The sequence below is a fragment of the Cinclus cinclus genome, chromosome 3 (genome assembly GCF_963662255.1).
Source record: "Cinclus cinclus chromosome 3, bCinCin1.1, whole genome shotgun sequence".
NCBI lineage: Eukaryota > Metazoa > Chordata > Aves > Passeriformes > Cinclidae > Cinclus > Cinclus cinclus.
This window is the reverse complement of record NC_085048.1, coordinates 54,183,281-54,205,770: the sequence shown is the minus strand read 5'-3', so window position 1 is coordinate 54,205,770 and position 22,490 is coordinate 54,183,281. Positions and strand designations below refer to the sequence as shown.

The 22,490-nt window shown below is 36.8% G+C and overlaps 1 protein-coding gene across 7 annotated transcripts in view; it reads left to right on the top strand.

Annotated features, from left to right (window-relative positions):
* MED23 (mediator complex subunit 23) overlaps positions 1–22,490 on the top strand; it is a 37,767-nt gene that overhangs the window by 12,927 nt on the left and 2,350 nt on the right. For 2 of the 7 annotated variants that reach the window (XM_062489983.1, XM_062489981.1), the window contains 17 exons: positions 3,953–3,994; positions 5,425–5,568; positions 7,067–7,212; positions 7,771–8,016; positions 8,202–8,344; positions 8,862–9,036; positions 10,756–10,919; positions 12,156–12,280; positions 12,800–13,005; positions 14,013–14,193; positions 15,631–15,801; positions 16,922–17,138; positions 17,960–18,196; positions 19,294–19,459; positions 20,425–20,497; positions 21,374–21,588; positions 22,118–22,238. In XM_062489983.1, coding sequence (XP_062345967.1) covers positions 3,953–3,994; positions 5,425–5,568; positions 7,067–7,212; positions 7,771–8,016; positions 8,202–8,344; positions 8,862–9,036; positions 10,756–10,919; positions 12,156–12,280; positions 12,800–13,005; positions 14,013–14,193; positions 15,631–15,801; positions 16,922–17,138; positions 17,960–18,196; positions 19,294–19,459; positions 20,425–20,497; positions 21,374–21,588; positions 22,118–22,238 — 2,772 coding nt within the window. Of the gene's footprint in view, positions 1–3,793; positions 3,995–5,424; positions 5,569–7,066; positions 7,213–7,770; positions 8,017–8,201; positions 8,345–8,861; positions 9,037–10,755; positions 10,920–12,155; positions 12,281–12,799; positions 13,006–14,012; positions 14,194–15,630; positions 15,802–16,921; positions 17,139–17,959; positions 18,197–19,293; positions 19,460–20,424; positions 20,498–21,373; positions 21,589–22,117; positions 22,239–22,490 lie in introns of all 7 variants that reach the window. The other 5 variants (XM_062489978.1, XM_062489979.1, XM_062489980.1 and 2 more) reach the window with 4 other exon arrangements.

Sequence of the window (22,490 nt, the reverse complement as noted above, 5' to 3'; positions counted from 1 at the left end):
TTTGGATGTTTTGGTTTGTATCTTTACCTTCTCTTTATGTACAGACTTGCATGAAGAATAAAATGGCATTTTTGGTTGCATAGTTAGGATCTTGTTGCAATCCTCTAATCAATATTTCTCTGGTTTGACGAATATTTGAGAGAGGAGGTAATTTTCAGGTGTCTTGTTTCTCTAATGTAAAAATTTTTAATTAGCAGCTATTTATTAATGATTTTGCTCTTTAAATAGTGCATTTGGCTGGTCACCTTTTAAACCAGCAATGGTCATCTGCAGCTTATCTGTGCCTTACTCTGTGCAGGTGAATATGTAGTTGTGTTCTCTGCTAGCTGCAAATCAGGATAATTAGCATGGGGAAGGTGTTGTAAGCAGAACTGTTAAGTGAAAGGAATGACATTATGCAATATTTATATATTGACTTTCATTTTTATTTTTAAAATTTTGGTTGATGCTGGGATTTTACTATCCGATTTTATGGTGATAATGTGACAAAGGACTTAGTTTAAGGAGTGTGATTATTTTTTATATGTTTCTGATTGTGAGGGTGTGTGTTGAGAACACTCAAGTATATGTTCCTTGAAACTTACTCCTTTTTTTAATGAGGGAAACTTGAGAATGGCTGCCAAACTTGGAATAGATGATAGAATCAGGTATAATATAAACAATAAGCTTTAAGGTTTTGTTCCTCCTAGCATACAGTTTTGAAAAATGAAATATGGGAGTAATTCTGTGATGTTTTAACTACTTTAGGCATTTTGAACTGGACTTCTGGAGACATCATTGACTCTCATAGGGGTCTTCGCCTCTGTGATTTGGTCTTCTGAGTCCTTTTCTTAAGTGTAGATATTTACTAAATGTTGTTTGTTTAAAATACTTAAAAGCTATCATAGCCATCAGCCAGCCTTACTGACTCCTTAAAATATTTTTCTTTTAGGAAATACTTCTGATGTTTGCCATGCCCCTGCCCCACACTTTGATATCCACCCTGTATTGACACCCCAAAAAAAGAAGGAATTAAAAATTCAAACCCAAATAAGAACAGCAAGCTGCCATCCAGCTGACACTCTGATCCACTTAAAAAATACTACTAGTACATTAGAGGGCTGGTCTCGAGAAATTTTAGTGTCAAGTTGTCATGGAAGCACTTTCCTCCCCGTATTTCTTCACAGTTTTATAATGTTTTTGATGAAATTATATATTTTCAGATTTTTAAATGTTATTTTCAGAACAAAATGGAGAATGTGTTTGTACAACCAAATTGTAAAAATTAGTCATGTTTACATAGTGATTTTGAATGCTCCATTTTTTCATGCTTAATCTAGAACACCTCCAGGTGTTTAGAGGTATTTTGTTGTTCGTTTTTTTTTTTTTTGTTTGTTTTACTTAACCCACAACAAAACATCCATTCCTACTTATTTGTGAGGGTAATCAGCTCTTACTGATAATTTTATTCATCTCAGTTTATGCTGAGATTTTCTTTCACTTATGAGTAATTAATGAAACAAGGGCCCAATCCTGCAAATTCCTGTGCAGTACAGTATTTTATTTCCAAGAGTTCTGAAACTTTAGATACATTTCTGCAAATATTTTGTAAGTTCACTTGAAATACAGAAAAAAAAAAAAGGCCAGAAAATTAAATTAATGAGGATAGAATGTGATGTACTGCTATTTTTCTGATGGAAAATTGTTCTTAAAGCAATGAAAGTGTGATTTTCAGAATAGAAGCTTGAATTCATTTTTAAAATTTACTGGCTCTTAAACATTTCCCAGTCTTAGAATTATTCAGAATAGCAAAAATTCCTACTGGAAATTCTGGCTCTCTTTTTAACAGTAATATTTTTCCTGTTGTGTTCTTTGAGTAACTTAATTCCAAATTAATGTAGCCTAACACGATTAGGCTTTTGGACATTAACCCAGTGCTTAGCAAACTATTAAATTTCAAGCCCTGTACATAGTAGTTTTGCATGCTGGAATATAAACTAGTCTGTAGTGTTGTCTGTTGCACCCTGCTCTGCTTCATAATTAGTTGCTTTGGGAGGGGGAGAAAAACGAGCCACAAAAGACCCCAAGTGTTCTGAAGTGACGGTGCCAATACTGCTGTCTGTAAAGCTGTACCATGGTTGGTCTGTGATAATGGCATTGGGTACTGGGAGAAAAGGTATCATCGGTGCTTTCTGTCTTAGCTGGAGGTTTGTCTTAAGCATGCTTCAAGAAGGCACAGCTGGAATCGTAGCTTTCTGCAGTTTTGAGCTGGCAAAGAGCATGCAACAGGGGATGCTGTTCTGTATTTTGTCAACTTTTGCAATTCTTGCATTCTATTTTTAATTGAAGAGAATCTCTTTTTTTTTATAGCAAAAGACTACCATCAATGAAGGTAGAACAAGCATCTCCTTTCAGCATCTCTCTTTACTTTTGTTATATCTTTATATTAGCCTTTTTTTAGGCCGCTTGGCTAGTAAGTCAAAAAATTCATCTAAGGCATCCCTAAAATGTTTTATGAGTATTGGGGTGATATTTTAAAACTTTTTTGCATACACCTTTTTGCCTCTAGAAAGGGATAATGCATTTTCATGATTAGTGTTTGAGCAGCTCAGTTCCTTTTCTTTTGTATCATAAAGTAATAATTTTTTCTTTAAGGCTGCATTATGTTACAGGTATCGGGCCAAATTAAAATTAATAAATGTGACCATTCCTGAGTACAGACTGCATTGAAACAAACAGGTTAGATTATTTCTAAAGTGCTCGCACTTTCTGAGATAAGTTAAATTCTCCGTGTTTTATTTTTCCTTAGTTATAGTACATTATATGAGTGTATAGTACAAATGCAGGATAATAACTAAAAGCTGTCGCACTGAAGATCTTGTAACGTGACGTTATACTTCGTGGTCTTGAACTGCAGATGTATATTCTCAGTTCCAAATTACTGGTAGTGGACTTATTTTATATACATCTGTACTAACAGAATATGTCTGAATATATAATGCATTCCTTACTTGATCATAATTAAAAATCATCAAAGATGGTGTGCATTTGAAATTATTTCTGGGTTTGCATAGCTCAACATCCAAGGGGCTCCTCACTCTAATGTGTAATTTCTTTTCTATTTGCAGTATGTACAACAAAACACTGATTAATTTTCAAGCCTTTTGATGTAACCTGTGATGATGTGTCAATAGGACACTATCTAGTTTATTTATAGGGGTATTAACCAGATGTTAATTCTGCTGCTAGTTGCAGGTTAATCCAATATGAGAGTGAAAAAGAGAATAGTCATCAAATACCTTTATAATTTATTGGGATGTTTCCTCTGAATTTGATGGTATAATTGAACATTTTCTGTATGGTGATCCCTACTTTTGAAATGGACTTTATGGAGGAAAGGAGTGAAAAAATACCAGCAAAAAAAACCCAAATCAAATGAAAGAACCCCCACCTGTGTGTTTAAAGAATGGGCTTTGTTTTCTGTGAGTGCAATCAGAGAAATAACATTCTGCCTGAATTTATTATAAAACAGCAAAAAGAAAAAAAAAAAAAACAAACAGATGTTACCTGTGCATTGATGAGCTGTGTTTCAGAAGTGAGTAGGGAATTATGGAATATATGATAAAATGTAAAAAGCATTGTGACCTGTAACATAGTGCAGCTTTAATATACTGGCTTATCCTTAACTTAAGTTCAGACTTCATCTCATGCTTCCCAGCCTTCTGTCAAAATATTGTACTGTAACTGCAACTGTGCAAGTTCTGGAGTTAATGGCAAGGCTTTTGGAATACTGTATCTGATCTCTGCCTTACAGCACAAACAACGCTGCCCTGTGCTGGAGGACCAGCTGGTGGATCTTGTGGTGTATGCCATGGAACGGTCAGAGACTGAAGAGAAGTTTGATGATGGTGGAACCAGTCAGCTTCTGTGGCAGCATCTCTCCAGCCAGCTCATTTTCTTTGTGCTCTTTCAGTTTGCAAGTTTTCCTCATATGGTCCTGTCACTCCATCAAAAGGTAAATTGTTTGTATCGCTCCCACACGGTAAGAGGAATTAAAAAGACAAAACCAGTATTTTTGAAGTGTCACTCATCCCTGCAAGAAGTACCTTATGTGTAAGAATTAATTAAATTTTTAATCACTGTTCTCTTTAGGAGTCAAATTCTCAAGTTATGGTGCTGTGAGCTAGATGTGTTTTTAGCGTATTTAGTTACAGCATGTTGCATTTTATTTGGATTCAAAGTTTGCTAATAAATAGAATAAAGAGATAAACTGGCATGATTCAGAAGATCTAAGTACTGTGCTGTTGCATCCAGTTTACAGACGAATTTTGATCAGAGTGAGTGCCCTGTTCTGTTTGTGGACTAAAAAGTCATGCCATGCAAATGGATGTAGGAACTTGCTGTTTGTCTAATCAATCTACTCAAGCAATCAAAGGTAATATGTCCAAGTATGGTGATACTGGCAATCACAGTCCTAAGTTATTATTACTTCCTAGTAATAATTTCATTTAAACTGATACTACTATTTGCCCTTTCCTCTGCTGCTCAGGGTTCTAAGGGTGGTGATGCCAGTCCTCCATAAGAAGGGGGGAGCAGGGGTTACAGTCAGCCAGCAACATCCTGAGCTCTTTGCTGAGATGCATTTGATGGTAGGGTAGGGACGTTCTTTCTCCTCACTGTAGGATTGGCTTGGGGCTATTTAGATGTAGTTTCCAACACGCACAACACATTGCTCCATCTTAATTTGTCCACAGTTCTGTGTCATGTAAAAAATTACTATGTATGTTTTGTTCCACTTGGCGGTGGATTGTAGTTCTCTGCTCTCTGTTTACCTGGAAATTAGTTTTAACAGGGCTGTATTCCTACTGTATTTACTGTTAATAAATCATTGAAGCAATAGGCATTATACAATGCAGTTGCACAAATTTAGTTTAAAACTACAGCAAGCAAGATAAGTGTAGAGTATTAGTTACTAGAGAGTTGCTGTTACAGATAAAGAAGTTAATCAACCAAAAAAAACCCCAGGTGAGTCCAGATGTAGCAAACCGAAGTTTCTCTGACTCAGAGACTTCCCTTGTAGGAGTTTATAAAACCTGTGGTCTGATACTGGCAGTGATAATGCTGTACTTTACTACAGGGCTACAAGGTGACAGTTTAAGACCAGTGTTTAAATGTTGCTGGTTTTTCAAAGCAGTGATCCTCAGAAGTTATATGCATTTTAAGTCTTAACCTTTAATTGTTGTGGCCTTCACAGAGTCCATTCATGTGTTACAACTAACATACCTATTTCTCTTCTTTCTGAAAACAATATATGTTTCTGCCTAAGTCCTGCTATACAATTCTCTGCTGAAACTGTTTTAGTCTGTCCTCTCACTTTTATAAGAATCTTTGCAGTGATTGTTATTCTGCGTGCAGTATTTGTCTGTTACTGAGTGTTCTTGGCAGTTGGCAGGCCGCGGTCTCATTAAGGGGAGAGACCACCTGATGTGGGTGCTACTCCAGTTTATCTCTGGCAGCATCCAGAAAAATGCACTGGCTGACTTCCTCCCAGTTATGAAGCTGTTTGACCTCCTGTATCCTGAAAAAGAAGTAAGTCTCTGATATTAGAAGTTTTATGTTTAATTCAACTTGGGACATTGATATGTCAATATCACTATTGTTCTTTAGCCACTCATAGAACAGCATAGAGTGCTGCATAATTGGAGGGAGATATTTCATAAGTTGTTTTGAGGATTTCATATCCAGATAATCATGTTTGTTTTTAGGGGCAAGAAAATTTTGTTTTAGTTCCTCTCTTCCTTGCCATTGGTTTGGCTAAGGTTTTGAGGAGTTTGTTGAAGCACTGAGGAGGCTATAAAGGAATAATGTGTAATTTTATTGTTACATCTGGGCTGAAACAGAATAGTACATTAAATTAATTCTGCAGAGGCAAATCAAATCATATCCATACTTTGTACCTTCCTCTAGAATTAAAGTTCCTGGGGAAGGGGCACTTACATGAAGTTCTTAAACTTCAATTCTGGCAGCACTGTCAGTGCAAAGTCCTGATTGCTTACTCTTGTCATAGTGCTTTTTACTTTGGGTGAATGGATAGAATAATGCAAGTGTTTGATGAATCAAACTCATATGCAACGGTTTACCCCCCTGCTACATTAGTTGTGACCCACAGAAAATCTTCAGTACAGTTTGTGTCAGGAGATTTCAATTTCTTTTTGTCAGCGTCAAATACAGGAAGGGGCAGTAGGACTGTTCACTTCAGCTGTAGTTGTGGCTCCAAGTTACACTTACTGAAAGTGTTTGACTAATGCTTTTTAAGTGCTACATTTTAACTGCTTTTGAAACTGAATCCTAGGGAGCATTTTTTAAGATTCAGTTTCACAAGCCCTTAAAATGTTATGTCTGGCCATTGCTCTGAAGAGGATCTGCCTTGCTATCCTGTTGATGATGTACTGGTGCTGTCTCACGCTGTCAGTAGTGTTTGTGCAGCAGTAACTCTATCAAAGGGAAAGAAACACGAATGTTTGCAAAAGGGGAGAGCCAGAGTTCCTTTTCCAATGGCAGTACTGTAGCTAAGTCTGGATCCAAAACCTTTAAATTTTGGGTTGTATCTGTACCTTTTCATGAGAAGTGTGTTAATGTTTGAGGGTTTACTGGGACGCTGAACAGTTCAGATTTTTCTGTTGAAAAACAATACTGTTGAACCATTGAGTACCTACTATGGAAGCAGATACCATAAGTAGTTTCTGAATGTGTAAGTGTGAGGCCGAGAGAAAAAGCATATTCTTTGTAACTATGTAAGTCTGGAAGCTGTATGCTCTTAGGCATGAATTTTCTTTTGCCAAGGTCTTAGATAATTTATTTGGTTTGGGTGTTTTTCAGAATAATTACTGAGATGCAGGTCTCTTCCATAGCTCTTGATTTAAAATTACAAACACTGGTGAGGATAGAATCTGTTCTTTAAAAATGTTCCTTATGGTGTAGCAAGTCAGAAGAAAGAAAAACCTGATCTTGTGAATACTGTCTCCCTAAGTTGTTTTTCTGCATGTTAATCCATGTGGTATGTCACATTCCTGTGTTCTTTCTTTAGTATATTCCTGTACCTGATATTAACAAACCCCAGTCAACTCACGCTTTTGCAATGACCTGCATTTGGATTCATCTGAACCGGAAGGCCCATAGTGACAACTCCAAGCTGCAGATTCCCATTCCTCATTCTCTTAAACTTCACCATGAGTGAGTGTGGGGGTCTTGTTATGTGCTGATTTATGTTTAGGCATAATGAAATAGGCAGTTCCAAGTCTGTGTTCAGAATGTATTGTATGGTTGGATGCTGTATGAAGGTTATCAATAAAGTGATTTCAAAAAGACAGAGCTCAAACTCAAAATACTTCATAAGAAGTGGAATGCTATTATCTAGCTAGCGGAAATGAAATATTTTATCTCAGAATAATAAGTCTTTATTACTGATAGAGAATCTGAAAGTAAATGGACAGTTTAGTTTTGTTACACTGTGGCTTGGAAAGTGTCTATAAGCAGTACATTGGGTTAAATGTTTGGAAAAGTGATTTTTAACTGTGTTTTTCTCCTGAGGTATTTCTCCAATGTAGAAAAATTGTAACATGGTGAAACTGTGGCATAAGAAGTAGTTGTTTTGATGCAGTGCAATTAATAACTATTTTTATTTTTTTTTTTTCTACTATTTTATAATGTGTTTTTTGACTGAGATTGTTGTAGCTGTATTCCTGGAATGCATGCACTTTCTGCTTAATGTTTAATCTTTTTGGCTCACAGGTTTTTGCAACAAAGCTTAAGGAATAAAAGCTTACAGATGAATGACTACAAAATTGCTTTGTTGTGCAATGCTTACTCAACCAATTCAGAATGTTTCACTTTGCCAATGGGTGTACTAGTAGAGACTATTTACGGAAATGGCAGCATGAGGACACCTCTTCCAGGCACTAATTGCATGGCATCAGGGTCTATCACCCCGTTGCCAATGAACCTCTTGGATTCCCTCACAGTTCATGCCAAAATGAGGTACTGTATATGCAGCTAGCTTAGCTTTCTTTTTTTTAACCCATAAATTTGTACGTGGCTAATTATCATCAGAAAGGCTTTCTGTGGCCGGACATGTCCTATATAGATCTATTAATTTACTTTTAAAATGTTTTATATTTCAAGTACATGTTTTTGATTCAAAAACACTTTCTCTCTTTCCTCAGTCTGATTCACAGCATAGCTACAAGGGTAATTAAGCTGGCTCATGCAAAATCTAGTGTGGCCTTGGCTCCTGCTCTTGTGGAAACCTATAGTCGCCTGTTGGTTTATATGGAAATAGAATCCTTGGGCATCAAAGGCTTTATCAGTAAGAAAGAAAACCTTTTTTTTCCCCCTCCCTTTTCTTTTTGTTAAGTAGTATTTTTTATGGCAACTGCAGACCATAGTAAAACTGAAAATATAATGATGCATGTATTAATTAGTTTAATGTAAAAGAAACGTTGCGGGTTGTCCTAGTAAATTCCAGACTAGTTGTGTTGCTGTCCCTTTATGCCATCACTTGTATGGCCTGGACCTTTCCAGTTGTGCTGTGTTGTGTAAAAACATACTTAATGGAAAAGCATCAACAAAGATACTTTAAGACACATGATACTTAATTGCTTTTGTTAAAATAATTTGCATGTCTGCTGTATGTGTTCATTCAAAAGATTATTAAGCTCTGTACATTTACATCTTCAGACAGCACTTGCACATATGCTCTTTGTAGGTAACACACTTTTAAATCAAATGTCTGACTTACAGCCTAGTAAAACCAGTGTACTCTGTAGTTGTATTTCAAGGTGTGATCAGTTGTAAAACTTACTGTACAAACTTTCTTTCATAAGGTCAGCTCCTGCCAACAGTGTTCAAATCTCATGCATGGGGAATTTTGCATACTCTGCTGGAAATGTTCAGCTATCGGATGCATCACATCCAGCCTCACTACAGAGTCCAGCTCCTCAGCCATCTTCATTCCTTGGCTGCTGTGCCACAGACTAATCAGAACCAGCTTCATCTTTGGTGAGTGATGTTTCCATCTTTGTCCATAATCTCAGATTTCTTCTTGTTGACAGCTGCATGAGAACTGTTTAAATGGCACTTCCAAGTCTTACTTCTATGACTAACTTACTTTGGGGTGTCTCAGCAGGGCGTGTTTCAGCAGTGCCATTGGATGTTAGCAGTAGTGCTCTGCAGGGATGCATGCTCTTGTATACACATGGCAGCAGTGTCATGAGTCAGCACACAGGATATGCAGCAGAACTGTCATGTCCACAAGTGCTTCGTGCATAATAGAAAAAGAGCAATGCCTGCTACTTGTAATCAGTGCTTGGCTGGTCTGCAAGTGAGACTGTGCTCGCTTCCTTCTGTAGAGGATGTTTAATTCCCTTACAAGACTTAAGTTGGTTCCACTTAATTATTATGTGAGGTTGATTTTTCAGTCAGATCAGAGAAATAATCTGGTTCACCCTGTAGCTGAAAAGGATTTTGTGCTAAGCTGTGGTGACTGTATGTGAACCTGAGTGGAGTCTCTCGTAGAGTGTGTGTCATGATAGCCTAAAACAGTGGCTAATTTAAATACAAGAAAGGTGACAGAGCTGGTTAGAGAAGGTCTAGAGAGGTTACGCAGGTAATTCCAGGCAAAAGTTTTGAGTTTACCTTACTGTTAATGAAGTTGAAGAGCATGAGATTCATTTTCTATGTAGAATCTTGGGCTTGTTGTCAAAAACTTGGGGAAAATAGTGTCCATTTACTCTTAGAGTACAGTAAATCTTGTGGGAGTATGAGACAGAGTAACTTCATTATGACTAGTTCATATAAAGTCTAATTATACAGTAAATTAATAGATTCATAGTATGGTTTGGGTTGCAAGGGACCTTAATGGTCATCTAGTTCCAGCTCTTTTGTTGTGGGCAGGGACACCTTCCACTGGATCAGGTTTCTCAATTTCATAGTCCAAATTTAAATTGCCTAGTTGCTTATGCTTTACCAAGCATAAAGAAAACAGGACAAGTCAAGTTTCTCTTGAAATTCAAGGCCTTGATATCTTTATTGACCTCAGTCTTGTTTTGTCATATTAGCCTGTAAGATACAGATTTTTTTTTTTTTTTTTACAGATAGTCAACGTTAATGAGCACTGCATACAACTAGAATGAACTAAATGATGGCTTTGGCATTTCAAAGACACAATGTTTTAAAATCTTTCCAATGTCTTCAGACTATCTGGTGTGAAAAGTGCTTCCAATTAAAACACTGGAATTTAAAGTGCTTTTAATCAAAAGTTATACTTCCTCAACTTCCTAATTTCTTTAATAAGGACAATTTAGTGCTGTCTACTTGAAGATGGTAGTTAGCTTTGAAGCTTCCTATGTATTATTCATACCTTTTTATTTTGGTTTTGCATATATTTATTATCTTCTCTAAATGAAGATGTGCAAAAAATAATAATGGGGGCTCTAAATTGGAGAGACTTGAGGCTCTTTCTCAGGGTCTCTGCACTTGGAATTTTTTGTTAAATCTACTTTTGAGTGCTTTATTTGAAAATGAGATACTGAAATAGTTGATAAATTTATTAAGCAGTAAAAACAGTGAACTTTTTCAAAAGGTTAAGAACATAATTTTTAAAACAAAATGTTTCTGTATTACTTGAAGCAGTAAATGGAGGAAAAAATAGGTATTTTTGGAATCTTAGAAGCATCAGCATAAGTATTACTTGCTAAATGGACTGTTTCCTTCTTTCAGTGTTGAGAGTACTGCTCTAAGGCTAATCACAGCTTTGGGCAGCTCAGAAGTCCAACCGCAGTTCACACGGTTCCTCAATGATCCCAAAACAGTTCTTTCTGCAGAATCAGAAGAACTCAACAGGGCTTTGATCTTAACTCTGGCAAGGGCAACACATGTGACAGGTAACAGCAGTACATCCTAGTAAAAGCTGTAGACAAACCATTTCTCTAAAGTACTGTTCGAAAGAGTGTCATGGAAATGACCTAGTCATAAAACATATCCCATGCATTTCTGGTTTTGAGAAAAGTGTAATTTTAATTTCCAACTACTTGTATTTAGACAAACAGCTATTATTGAAGCAGTTGTAAAATGAGACGTTGTTTAAAAGTTCACTTTGACTAGGGTTTAGAGGTTTTTTGTGTCTTATTTTGAGTTTCATTAGTTTTAGATTGACAAGTTTGGATTGATTACTGATACATGCTATTTAAATAGCATGCAATACTCAGGGCAACTTTAAAAGTTCACTTTGACTAGGGTTTAGAGGTTTTTTGTGTCTTATTTTGAGTTTCATTAGTTTTAGATTGAAAAGTTTGGATTGATTACTGATACATGCTATTTAAATAGCATGCAATACTCAGGGCAACTTTGCTGCTTATGTGGAAGCCACCCCCTCTATAGCTTACATTTAAGAAAAAGTAGTCTGAATTTTTGGTTTCTTTTTTTTTGGGAAGGGAAAATAGGAGACTTTCCTTGTGTCTTGTAATGTTTTGACAGTGTGCAGTGACATGGATCAGGTTTTTGTTAGCTTTGAGAGACGTTGTCTCTCTCCTTTTTTATGGTTCTAGTTTTCAGACTCACTGGAGAATTAGAGGAACTGATTCACAAAGACTGGTGCATGGGATTTGAAGGGGAAAGGACTTCTGTGTGTTGGTTTCTTTTTTATTTTTTAACCATTTCTCAACCTTTAATGAAGTCAGCCCAAGGGTTGGGGGAATGAGGCTTTCATTTCTACAGCTTAATTGGGGTGCATACTTCTGAACAGCCTTTTTGAAGCAATATAAAATGGTATCTGGAAATTTCATCATCATTATCTTCCTCAGGATTTTTTTCTAAAAGTCTAATCAGTTAATCAGCAGAAGCTTGTTCTAGTGATATTACAGGAAATTAAATATAAAATGTTAAAATCGTGATTGCTTTCTAGCTCAGACCTTATAAATATTTTTTTTATTGTTAATAACATAAAAAAGTTAATATCCAACACCTTCTATACAGCAAATAAAGCCAGAGAAAGGGGCTTGGAGAAGCTGGACAAAAAAGGAAACTGTTAGACTAAAAAAGCCTTGATGCGTATGACAAAAGGAATACCAATAAGAAATGGTTTTGTGTGAAATTCTAATACCATCAATCCATTTTTTTAGACTTTTTCACAGGTTCTGATTCAATTCAGGGAACTTGGTGCAAGGATATACTGCAGACTATCATGAGTTTCACTCCACATAACTGGGCATCACATACACTAAGCTGTTTTCCAGCTCCTCTGCAGGTAATAGTTTAGACCTGAAGACGTTACAATTATAAATACAGTGAATTTTTTCTCTTAACAAGATCATTTGCCTTTTGGGGGTTGGTGAGATTTTTCTCCTGTCTAAACTGCATTAATCTGAGGTCCCTAAAGAATGCAGCATGATTATAACATTGCTATTGCTTTAGAAAGGTGTTAGCTACATTCCCCTGGAGTCTTCTAAGGTCAGATTTGTCAAGGTCAAACTACTAGATTTGTCTAAGGTCAACTGCTACTTCTGGTGCAAGATAGATCAGGTGGTTTAAAAATTGAAAAATAAAAGAAAAAGTTGGAAAAGCCATTTTTTCCTGTGACAGTTTGTCATGTAGCTTTGTTAGTTACAAAACAGTCCCTGTGGTACCAAAGTGAAATAAGAACCCTCCCTAGTAGGTGGTATGGTACAAGGAAGTAGGAACCATGCAGTGCTAAATCAGGCAAATTTTTCCTCTTCAGCTGTTTTACTGTAGGCTCTCAGTCACAGGAAACCCTATTTTTTTTCAGGTGTTCTTCAAGCAGAACAATGTGCCTCAGGAAAGCCGATTTAATCTGAAGAAGAATGTGGAAGAAGAATACCGGAAGTGGAAGTCAATGACCAGTGAGAATGAAATAATCACACACTTCTCTGCTCAAGGTTCATCCCCGCTTTTCCTTTGTCTCCTGTGGAAGATGTTGTTAGACACTGATCACATTAATCAAATTGGTTACAGGTGAGTTTAAAAACATGCTATTTCAAAGTTATTAAGCAGCATTCTCAGTTCTGAGGACATGGGCCTTGCACATTAACAGCTTGTTCTTTTAATTAATTTGTAGCATGTGTAGCATGGAAAAATAGAGTGGAGCTAGGTAGTAGCCAGCATGCCATAATAATTGTGCAGAGTTTAAGATTGGTTCCACCATGCAGTGGTCTGTAATGCATGTTTCTTATGGTGAGAAGCAAGGATGTGAGGTGTCTGAATTAAACAGTTTACTTATAATAGCAGTGTTTCAGGCAATCTGAAAGAGTAAACAGAAAATATAAAGCATTCATTTACTTAGCCTTTATACATGAATAAAGGACAAATATTTCTTTAGAAAACAAATGTTGGATTAAGATGAAAATTCATTACAGAACTAGTAATCATCTGGTTTTTTAAATTGTTTCTGGTAGAAATAGCATCAGTTCTAGCTGTGAAAAAGAGATATATTTCTTTTCAGTCCTTCCTAGGTCTGCTGAAACAGTATTTATGGTAGCATGTGTTATTCTTGTGTGCAGTGAAGAAATTGTTTATAATGCTATGGCTATGTTAAAGTGCATGGCATAGGAAAATAAAGTTGAGTTGCAGAAGGTTGTCCTCAGAGGTGTATAACTAAAATGGCGTAAGCAAAGCATGGGTTCTGGGCAGAATACTGCAGATGAAATTGGTGAACTTGAAGCATTTCTACTGATTGGTATTTGGACTTTGGAATTTTCTTGCTCTAAAGTTGGGGTATTTTGCTTTGCTTTGGCATTTCCTTCAGTAATTTAATAAGAGGGAAGTAATTTTTTTTTTTGGTGGGGTTTTTTGTTTGGTTTTTTTTTTGTTTGTTTTTTGTTGCTGTTGGTTGGGGGTTTTTTGTTTGTTTTTTAAGACTATTATGTTAAAAGCTGCTTACTCATATCAATCCGATATGCATTAGAAATACATTAGGAACTGTAACAATTTTTGTTGCTTTTTTTTTTTTTCTCCTCTGCTAGAGTGTTGGAAAGAATTGGGGCCAGAGCTCTGGTGGCACATGTCAGGACATTTGCAGATTTCTTGGTGTATGAGTTCTCTACATCTGCAGGAGGACAGCAGCTCAATAAATGTATTGAGATTCTCAATGATATGGTGTGGAAATACAATATTGTAACACTGGATAGGTTGATACTCTGTTTGGTAAGTATCTCTTCAGAAGATGACACTTGATGCAGTCTGCTTTCTGACTCATTTTTAGGAGCAGTCTTTTAAAAATGGATTGGCCTTAAATAGTGACAATTTGCTAAGTCACTAATCAAGTAGAATAATAGATTACTTCTTAAGCAACATAAAATCTCAACTCTTACATTTCTCTTGAGTCCTCAGGGAAGTATTTGTCGGTTATTTAATGGCAACCATTGAACTGGCATTATTATATGTTGTGATCGGTGGTTTGTGTCTCTGACCTCAGACCTGTGCCATTATTTAGGCTCTGCAGAGGGACCTGGACAGGCTGGATCAATGGGGTGAGGCCAGTTGTCTGAAGTTCAGCAAGGCGAAGCGCCAGGTCCTGCACTTGAGTCACAGCTACCCCTGCAGTGCTACAGGCTGGGCAGTTCTGGGCCCCTCACTACAAAGCAGATGTTTAGCATGTCCAGAGAAGGGCAGTGGAGCTGGGGAAGGGTTTGGAGCACAAGTCCTATGAGGAGCAGCTGAGGAAGCTGGGGGTGTTTAACCTGAAGAAAAGGAGGCTCAGGGTGCCTGAAAGGAGGGTGTCAGCCTCTTTTCCCATAAGAAGTGACAGGCAATAGGACAGGAGGAAACATCATCAAGTTGTGCTGGATTGGCTGTTAAGAAAAATACCTTCACTGAAAGAGTTGTCAGGTGTTGGAACAGGCTGCCCAGGCATATGGTTGAGTCACCATCCCTAAAGATATTTAAAAGATGTGTAGGTACAGCACTTCATGGCTTAGTGGCACTGCTCAATTAATGGTTGGACTCAGTGATCTTAAAGGTCTTTTCTGCTCTAAATGATTCTATGGTTCTGCAATTTCTGCACCCTTAAAAGGTAGGTAGGATGTAGCATGCTGTTCATATTCACAAGCATATGGAAAATCTTGTACCCATTAGAGTATGCTTTGTTTCCTTAGAAATCAGCCTCTTTCATCATAATAGCAAGACAGAAATGGCATTCTCTTGCTTTTCATGTTATCCTATAAAATAAAGCAGTATTCACCTAGAGAGAACTACATTTGCATTCAGTAATTGTCCTTTATATTTAATTTTAAATCTCATCTTAATGTAAAGCTTGTTGTTTGAATTCTAATTTGGTTTTCAGACTGAAGTCCAATCATGGCAGCATGGGCAGAGGTTAAAAGCAATCTTAACTTCCTTGTCACTTAATTGGTTATTTTCAGTAAGACAACTGACAGATAAGAGATTCCTGGAGAAAGTGCCCATGGAACAAAAAATGGGATAGGGATTGAACGTGCCTCTCTTTTATGGCTTCGCTTGAAAGACCCTATATTCAGTGTGAATTTGTGCAGATGTAGCAAATTTGGCTGCCATGTTTTGGGGCTATAGAGCAGACAGCAGTGTGAACTGTAATTTCATGTTATCTGATCTGTTTCATTTAAGGCTATGCGTAGTCATGAAGGAAATGAAGCTCAAGTTTGTTACTTCATAATCCAATTACTCTTGTTGAAGCCTAATGATTTCAGAAACAGAGTGAGTGATTTTGTGAAGGAGAATTCTCCCGAACACTGGCTGCAGAATGACTGGCATACAAAACATATGAGTTACCACAAGGTATCACAGCTAATAATATTCTTTTATGGTAATATTTCTGTGGAATTGATATCAGCCATCATTTACAGGACAGCCTTATCAATTTTTGGACTTGTCTAATAAGCTGTAATTTGTTTGGGCTAGTATGAAAATAATAAATCACTGTATGTCATGACTTTGAAATTATAATGCAATAATAGTCAGCGATAGAAGTAGCTTAAGAATTAGGTGGATGTTCATTCTTGCTCATCTAAATCAAATAACTTCAAAATCTTAGTTATACTGAAATTCACTTAGAAAAGAGTTTTTGTGCATCAGGGAGAAGGTATTTTTTTCTGGTTTTTTTTTTTTTTTTTTTTTTTTTTTGACTACACCAAGAGGTAAACCTGAATTTTCTTCTAATTATTAAAACTTCTTCCGTCTTCTGTGTGACAAGGACATGATAGCCTGATATGTTAGGGAAGAGAATTGCTGAGTTTTTAATGCTTCTTTTAAGGTACTGGTTTCTGCTGGCTAGAAGAGGATGTGCCAATGAGCTGTTCTGTCAAAAAATAAACACTGGGATGCAACAGATATAAACAAACTGTCATGTATCTGAATACATGCATTCTAGTTTGATCCAGGAGCTGTTTGGTCTATATTAGCCCTCTCACTTGTCTGTACAGTGTTTTGACAGTGCCTAAAAGTGTAAGGGTAGCAGGGAAGCAAATGAGCCTGGGAAGTGCTCTGACATGGCTGCACAGTTACTGCACCCAAACTGGCATATAGAAATTTCAGTAACAGGTAAAGCTGACGTAGGTTCAGCCCTCAGCAGTTCTCCTCTGTTATTTGAATACACTACTATTCTTTTCCACTGGCTGCTTTCAGCTTTGCTTTGGGATAATGTTCTCTTATGCCCATTTTGAGTGGTGGTGAAACTTTATTCTTGGCTTTTTTTGAAGATGTTATCTACTATTCTCATCACCAGTTCAAGTCAGAGTTCAGTTTTCTTCAGTAAGCTTATAGTAAGCTTCACTGAATTCAAATATCATGAAGAGGGTTCTGAAGTGTCTTTTTGAGATGTAGATGCTGAATGTGTAATCCATTACTTATTAAAAAAAGAGATTTTGATTTTTGTTTTGGTGGATTTCTTTTCTTCCAGAAATATCCTGAAAAGCTGTATTTTGAAGGCTTGGCAGAGCAAGTGAATCCCCCAGTTCAGATCCAGCCCCAGTACTTACCAATTTATTTTGGAAACGTATGCCTGCGCTTTCTGCCAGTGTTTGACATTGTAATTCATAGATTTCTGGAATTGCTTCCAGTGTCCAAATCACTGGAAACTTTACTGGATCATCTGGGAGGTTTATATAAGTTCCATGGTAAGTTATCCATGAATACAGTTGGATATATTCCTGTTGTGGTCATTATGTCCTCTTCACCTCTTTCATTCATTATGTTCATGTATTAGCACAGCACTGCCTTATTCCTTTCTTGTTCTCTAAACCCTGTGTACATTTACACAGAGAAGTACATTTCCTATTTAGTGAATTTCAGCTTGCTGACAGTGACTTTGTTTTTATTCAGGTACCTCTTGCTAATTCATGCTTCCTTCACACCTTTCTCATCCATTCCCTTCTAGTAGTAAATGCTTGAACCTGTGTCCTAACAAACTTTCTGTTACCAAGACTGAAACAATTGAAAAGCAGTTCCTCTCTCTAGCCTTACTTAAGATTCAAATAATTTGACCTGATACTTGAATACTTTTAGAAATGCACTTTTACAGTAATTGTGTTTTTAAGTATCATTGCTATGTTATGCTCAGACAATTTATAATATTCTTTCTTTACTGTGACTTCATACCTGGAATCTTCTTAACTAGTAACTTCTATATGAAGAGATGATTTAGTCCGTTTACTTACAGATATATCAATATTACCATTAAGTTGTGAACTCTTAGTAATACTGACTTTCTTTGTTCCACTTCTTTTGTTCTGCACAAACACTGGAGTATGTACAAAACAAAGGAAAATTAGTTTTGTAGAGTATATTGAAATAAAGAACATGAATTAATGCTGTACGTGCCATTTTCAAATAGGCGCAACTTAGTCTTGCAGAGCTCTTGATTTTAGTTTTGTTAGCCACAAATAGTGATGCAGGAGGTTATTTCTGGCTTTTATTGTTTTCCCTTTTGCCTTGGCAGACCGACCGGTGACCTACCTGTACAATACTCTTCACTATTATGAGGGGCATCTGAGAGAGCGCACAAACCTCAAGAGAAAACTCGTTCATGCCATAATTGGCTCTCTCAAAGATAATCGTCCACTGGGCTGGTGTCTGAGTGATACTTACCTCAAATGTGCTATGAATCCCCGAGAAGAGAATCCATGGGTTCCTGATGATGCTTACTATTGCAAGCTCATTGGAAGACTAGTAGACAATATCCTTCTAAAAGTTTGCTTTGAGTAAGCTGTGACAATGTCTTACAGCTTCATTTCATCAAAATGAAGTTAAATTTCTTCATTTTTCTAAGCAGCGATGTGCTGCCCTAGTAGACATCTTAAAAGATACGGTGAAAGTACAGTACAGCTGTATAAATATTTTGCTGTTTAAGCATCACTTAGAAATACAGTTACTGATGTTTATGCTTTCTGAATTGAATTTTGATTGTCAAAAACATAAGCTTGAAGCCAAGTGTGAGTATTTAAAGAATTTTTCAAAAATGATATTACTATTGCTGTTTTCTAATGCCATTTATTGGTATTACTGAGAATAAAATATTGAGAGCACTGTTACGTTTAAGATGTGGGAATAGCTGGCAAATTAGCGAACAGGAATCTTCTTGGACTTCAGCTTCTGTCTGGAGCAGCTTTCTAAGAGTTGACCAATTTCAGGATGTTACAAGGTTTCATTCCTTCTTCTGAACTTTCCTTTCATAAATGTGTAACTTGAAATAAGTCTATTCCATGTCTCTAAAGAAAGCTAAAATTATATAAACCCCTGCTTTTATGCAGATGTTAACTCTGGAGAATGTCTCTGTATGTATTTCAAATAAGTTAGCCTTGTTTGGGAAAGTGGAACATTTTCAGAGGCTAAGCAGGCTTTTTCATGCTAAAGGCTTTTACATAAACTGTCACCCTAGAAGTCTGCCAGAAGATCTTACAGGGAGGCAAACTACTGGTTTCTGCATACATGCATAGAAAATTCCTATTATTTATATTTTCTCCTTTTGGAAGCAGACAGTGAATGAGATGCTTGCTGCTGGTTTTTTCCACCTCTTTATCAGGGGAGTTTATCCTTTGCGTGGCTTTGTGTGTGTTTTTATTTATATTTATAGCTATGTATTCATGCAGTCCTTCAATGATTGAGTATCAGCATCTTATATTCATACTTTTTTTTAATGGAATGTGGTGGTTCTACTTGTTTTCAATAATTTTCAGTTCAGTTTAGTATGTGGTATATGCATCGATTTTTAGTCACTGTGCTGCTTATACTTGTCTGTGTTGGGACAGGTTTTTCTTCCTTAACCATTGCCACCTATGGCAGGCAAATCACCTGGTCCATTTCCAAATTGTGACTGGAGATTCAATGAGTTTCCTAACCCAGCTGCCCATGCTCTGCACGTTACCTGTGTTGAGCTCATGGCTCTGGCTGTTCCAGGGAAGGAGGTGGGCAATGCCCTGCTGAATGTTGTGCTGAAGAGGTACATTTGCTTTCTGAAATGGTTTTCTGCAATATATCGTACGTAATTAGAGATTGCTAAGGTAGTCTGTGATTCTGGATTTCTTACTTTAAACAAAAATAGGTGTATATAGGTAACATTTTATATATAATGTGTTTTTGGATGACAAACGGTGACAGGGGTCAAGCAGAAAAATTATGCGTTAGATTCATGTGCTGTAGTGGATTGTGTGCTTCAGGAACAGTTGATGTGACATGATAAAAGTTAGAAGGAAGACTTCACACAGGCAAATATCTTATCCATTGGGTTCAGCAGGAAGGCCTGGAGAAAGTCAGTTGTTTTTTGAGCTGTGCTGAGAGGAGGACAGTTGATACCACAGAATCTTTGAGGGCAAAGAAAGGGACCGGAATCATTGGCGGGACTCTGAACCTTCCTGATGCTGATGTAGATCAGAGGTACTTTGGAACAGTGGTGTTCCAAGGCTGACCTTTTGTCACGGTGCATTAAATTTCACCCATTACCTGCTTCTTGAGCAACCACTGAAAAAAGCTGCACTGAGAGACAGGACCTGGTATTCTTGTAGCCATTCAGTTGGCATCCCTCAGCAATGACGAACTGGAATTACTTGGGTAATTTGCTCATTCAGCTTAGTAATATATTATTGTTAGCTCTGTTTGGGGCATATGGAGGGAGGGAGTCAATAAAGGGACAGACAGCCCTTAGGCACTAAAGCTTAAGTAAAAAAGTTAGAAGCCTTTGAAGGAAGCCTGCTACTAATGCAAAACACTCAAATAAAGTTCTGCACACAATATCTCAATAGCATTTATACCATCTTTTGGCTCTTGTAAATACCTGTGTGTGTTTTTGTAGTTCTCTCAACTTGACAAACATTCTTGGTGTCAATACACCTGGTCTGTTGATACATGAGAAACACAAATTGCAGTTGTGTACTTCAGAGCTTTGGTTTTCTTTTTCTTTGTCTCTAGTCAGCCCCTGGTGCCAAGAGAGAACATCACAGCTTGGATGAATGCGATTGGACTGATTATCACAGCCTTACCAGTGAGTCAATATGTTGTATTTTAAAATAAAAAAATATTCTTCCGTGAAATGTTTATCATCTTTCTAGAGAACATTGGAAAAACTTACAGCCAACATCTGTAGATTGCACAGCAAGCTATTCACAAGTCTATATGCATGTCTGAGAAAATCTGCCCCTCCAGCTTAGAAAAATTGGCCTGGATTTTCTATTTTATATGTGATGCTAGGATGGAAAGAAGTAAATCACTCCTGTTTAAATATATAGTATGTAGTATTGAGAACTGGAGTTATGTAATAGGCAGATCTATAAAGGTTCTCATGCAAAGTTATTTTTTCATTAATGCTTGTGCTTTCACATCCTGTAGTTCTTAAACCATATAAATGAGATGTGGCTAAGATTGCAAAAGGAAATGTCTGCAGTACTGCAGTTTGTGTATGAGTAGAAACTTTGATCTTATGAATATCATGTCTCTTAATACTTGACAAAGATTGCCTGAGTAATTTTGGTCTTGCCATATGTGTTGCTTATGTGTGTCACAGCTGTCCTTTTCTTGTGACCTCTCTTCTCCAATAAAATGGTTCCTTTTCTTGGTAGGAAGCCAACATTAGTCTTTATTATTTTTATAATGCCTCTTATACACCCTTGAGTCTGCCACACCCACTAACATGGATGCTTTCTGTATCATGCATCTTAAATTTTCATCAGACATGGTTATCAACTACCATTTATGTACCATATGTAATTTACAACAGTTTTTTATATCTATATTTATATATACACATTTTAGAAATGCAATAATAGTGGAAAGAGCTGAGGAAGCACTGTCTTAGGTGTTCTTTTTATAAACAATTCTGAATTTTTGGGATTGTTCTGTTGTTTTGTGTTTCTTTCCCTAGGAGCCGTACTGGATTGTTCTTCATGATTGCATTGTGAATGTCATCAACAGTCCCAGTTTGACATCAGAAACAGAGTGGGTTGGTTACCCATTCCAGCTCTTTGACTTCACAGCATGTCACCAGTCTTACTCTGAGATGAGTTGCAGCTACACTTTGGCTTTGGCACATGCAGTCTGGCATCATTCCAGCATTGGACAGCTTTCTCTCATTCCTAAGTAGGTGTAATGATATTTGATAATGTAATTTGTCTTTTAAATTCCACACGTAATGTAGATAACAAATCTCCACCTATAGCACTTATACCAACGAATAAATATGTACAGGGGACCTCTAAGACTTGCCACATGGATCACAAGGTTTTTTCCGGCTCCCTCTTCCATTGACATAACTCTGGTTGTCTGTAGGCTTTAGGCCTGTCATGTAGTGTCACTGCCTTTAGTAAATATTTTTAAATCTAGATTAGCTTTTATGCTTTTATTAATTTAAATTTTTATTAAAGGATGGACTGTAAGATGTTCCTAAAGCATCAATTGTAACAGTAAATATTATTCTTAATTCTAGAGCTGCCCTCAAATATTTGAAATAGCTCATATTTCCAGAGGCACACTGTTTTTTTTCTAAAATAAAGGTCTAAATTCGTGAGAGAGACTGTGATGTTTTGGCTAGAATTTGATACAGGTGAAAGAAATAATGAACTCCAAATAACCAAACAGCTGATGTAGTACATGTCTTGACATACTGCAGGTTTCTCACGGAAACACTGATACCCATTGTGAAAACAGAGTTCCAGTTGCTCTATGTTTACCATCTTGTTGGTCCTTTCCTGCAACGGTTCCAGCAGGAGAGGACACGGTGCATGATAGAGGTAAAGTCTGGCTCATGGTTTGCTTTATACTGCATGGGTTATTTTACCTTTGCAATTAACTCATTAATCAGAATGGGATAGAAATCTTTAACAAATACTCAGAATTAAATTCTGTACAGATTAAGCAGTAATTGCAGGGATCTGAGTTGCTGAGATGGTATTCAGCTTACCACATTTACCAAAATCTTGTTGGATAAAACACCCAGTACATTTCTTTTTAAGCAAGAAAAGAAATAACCCCCCAGAAATATC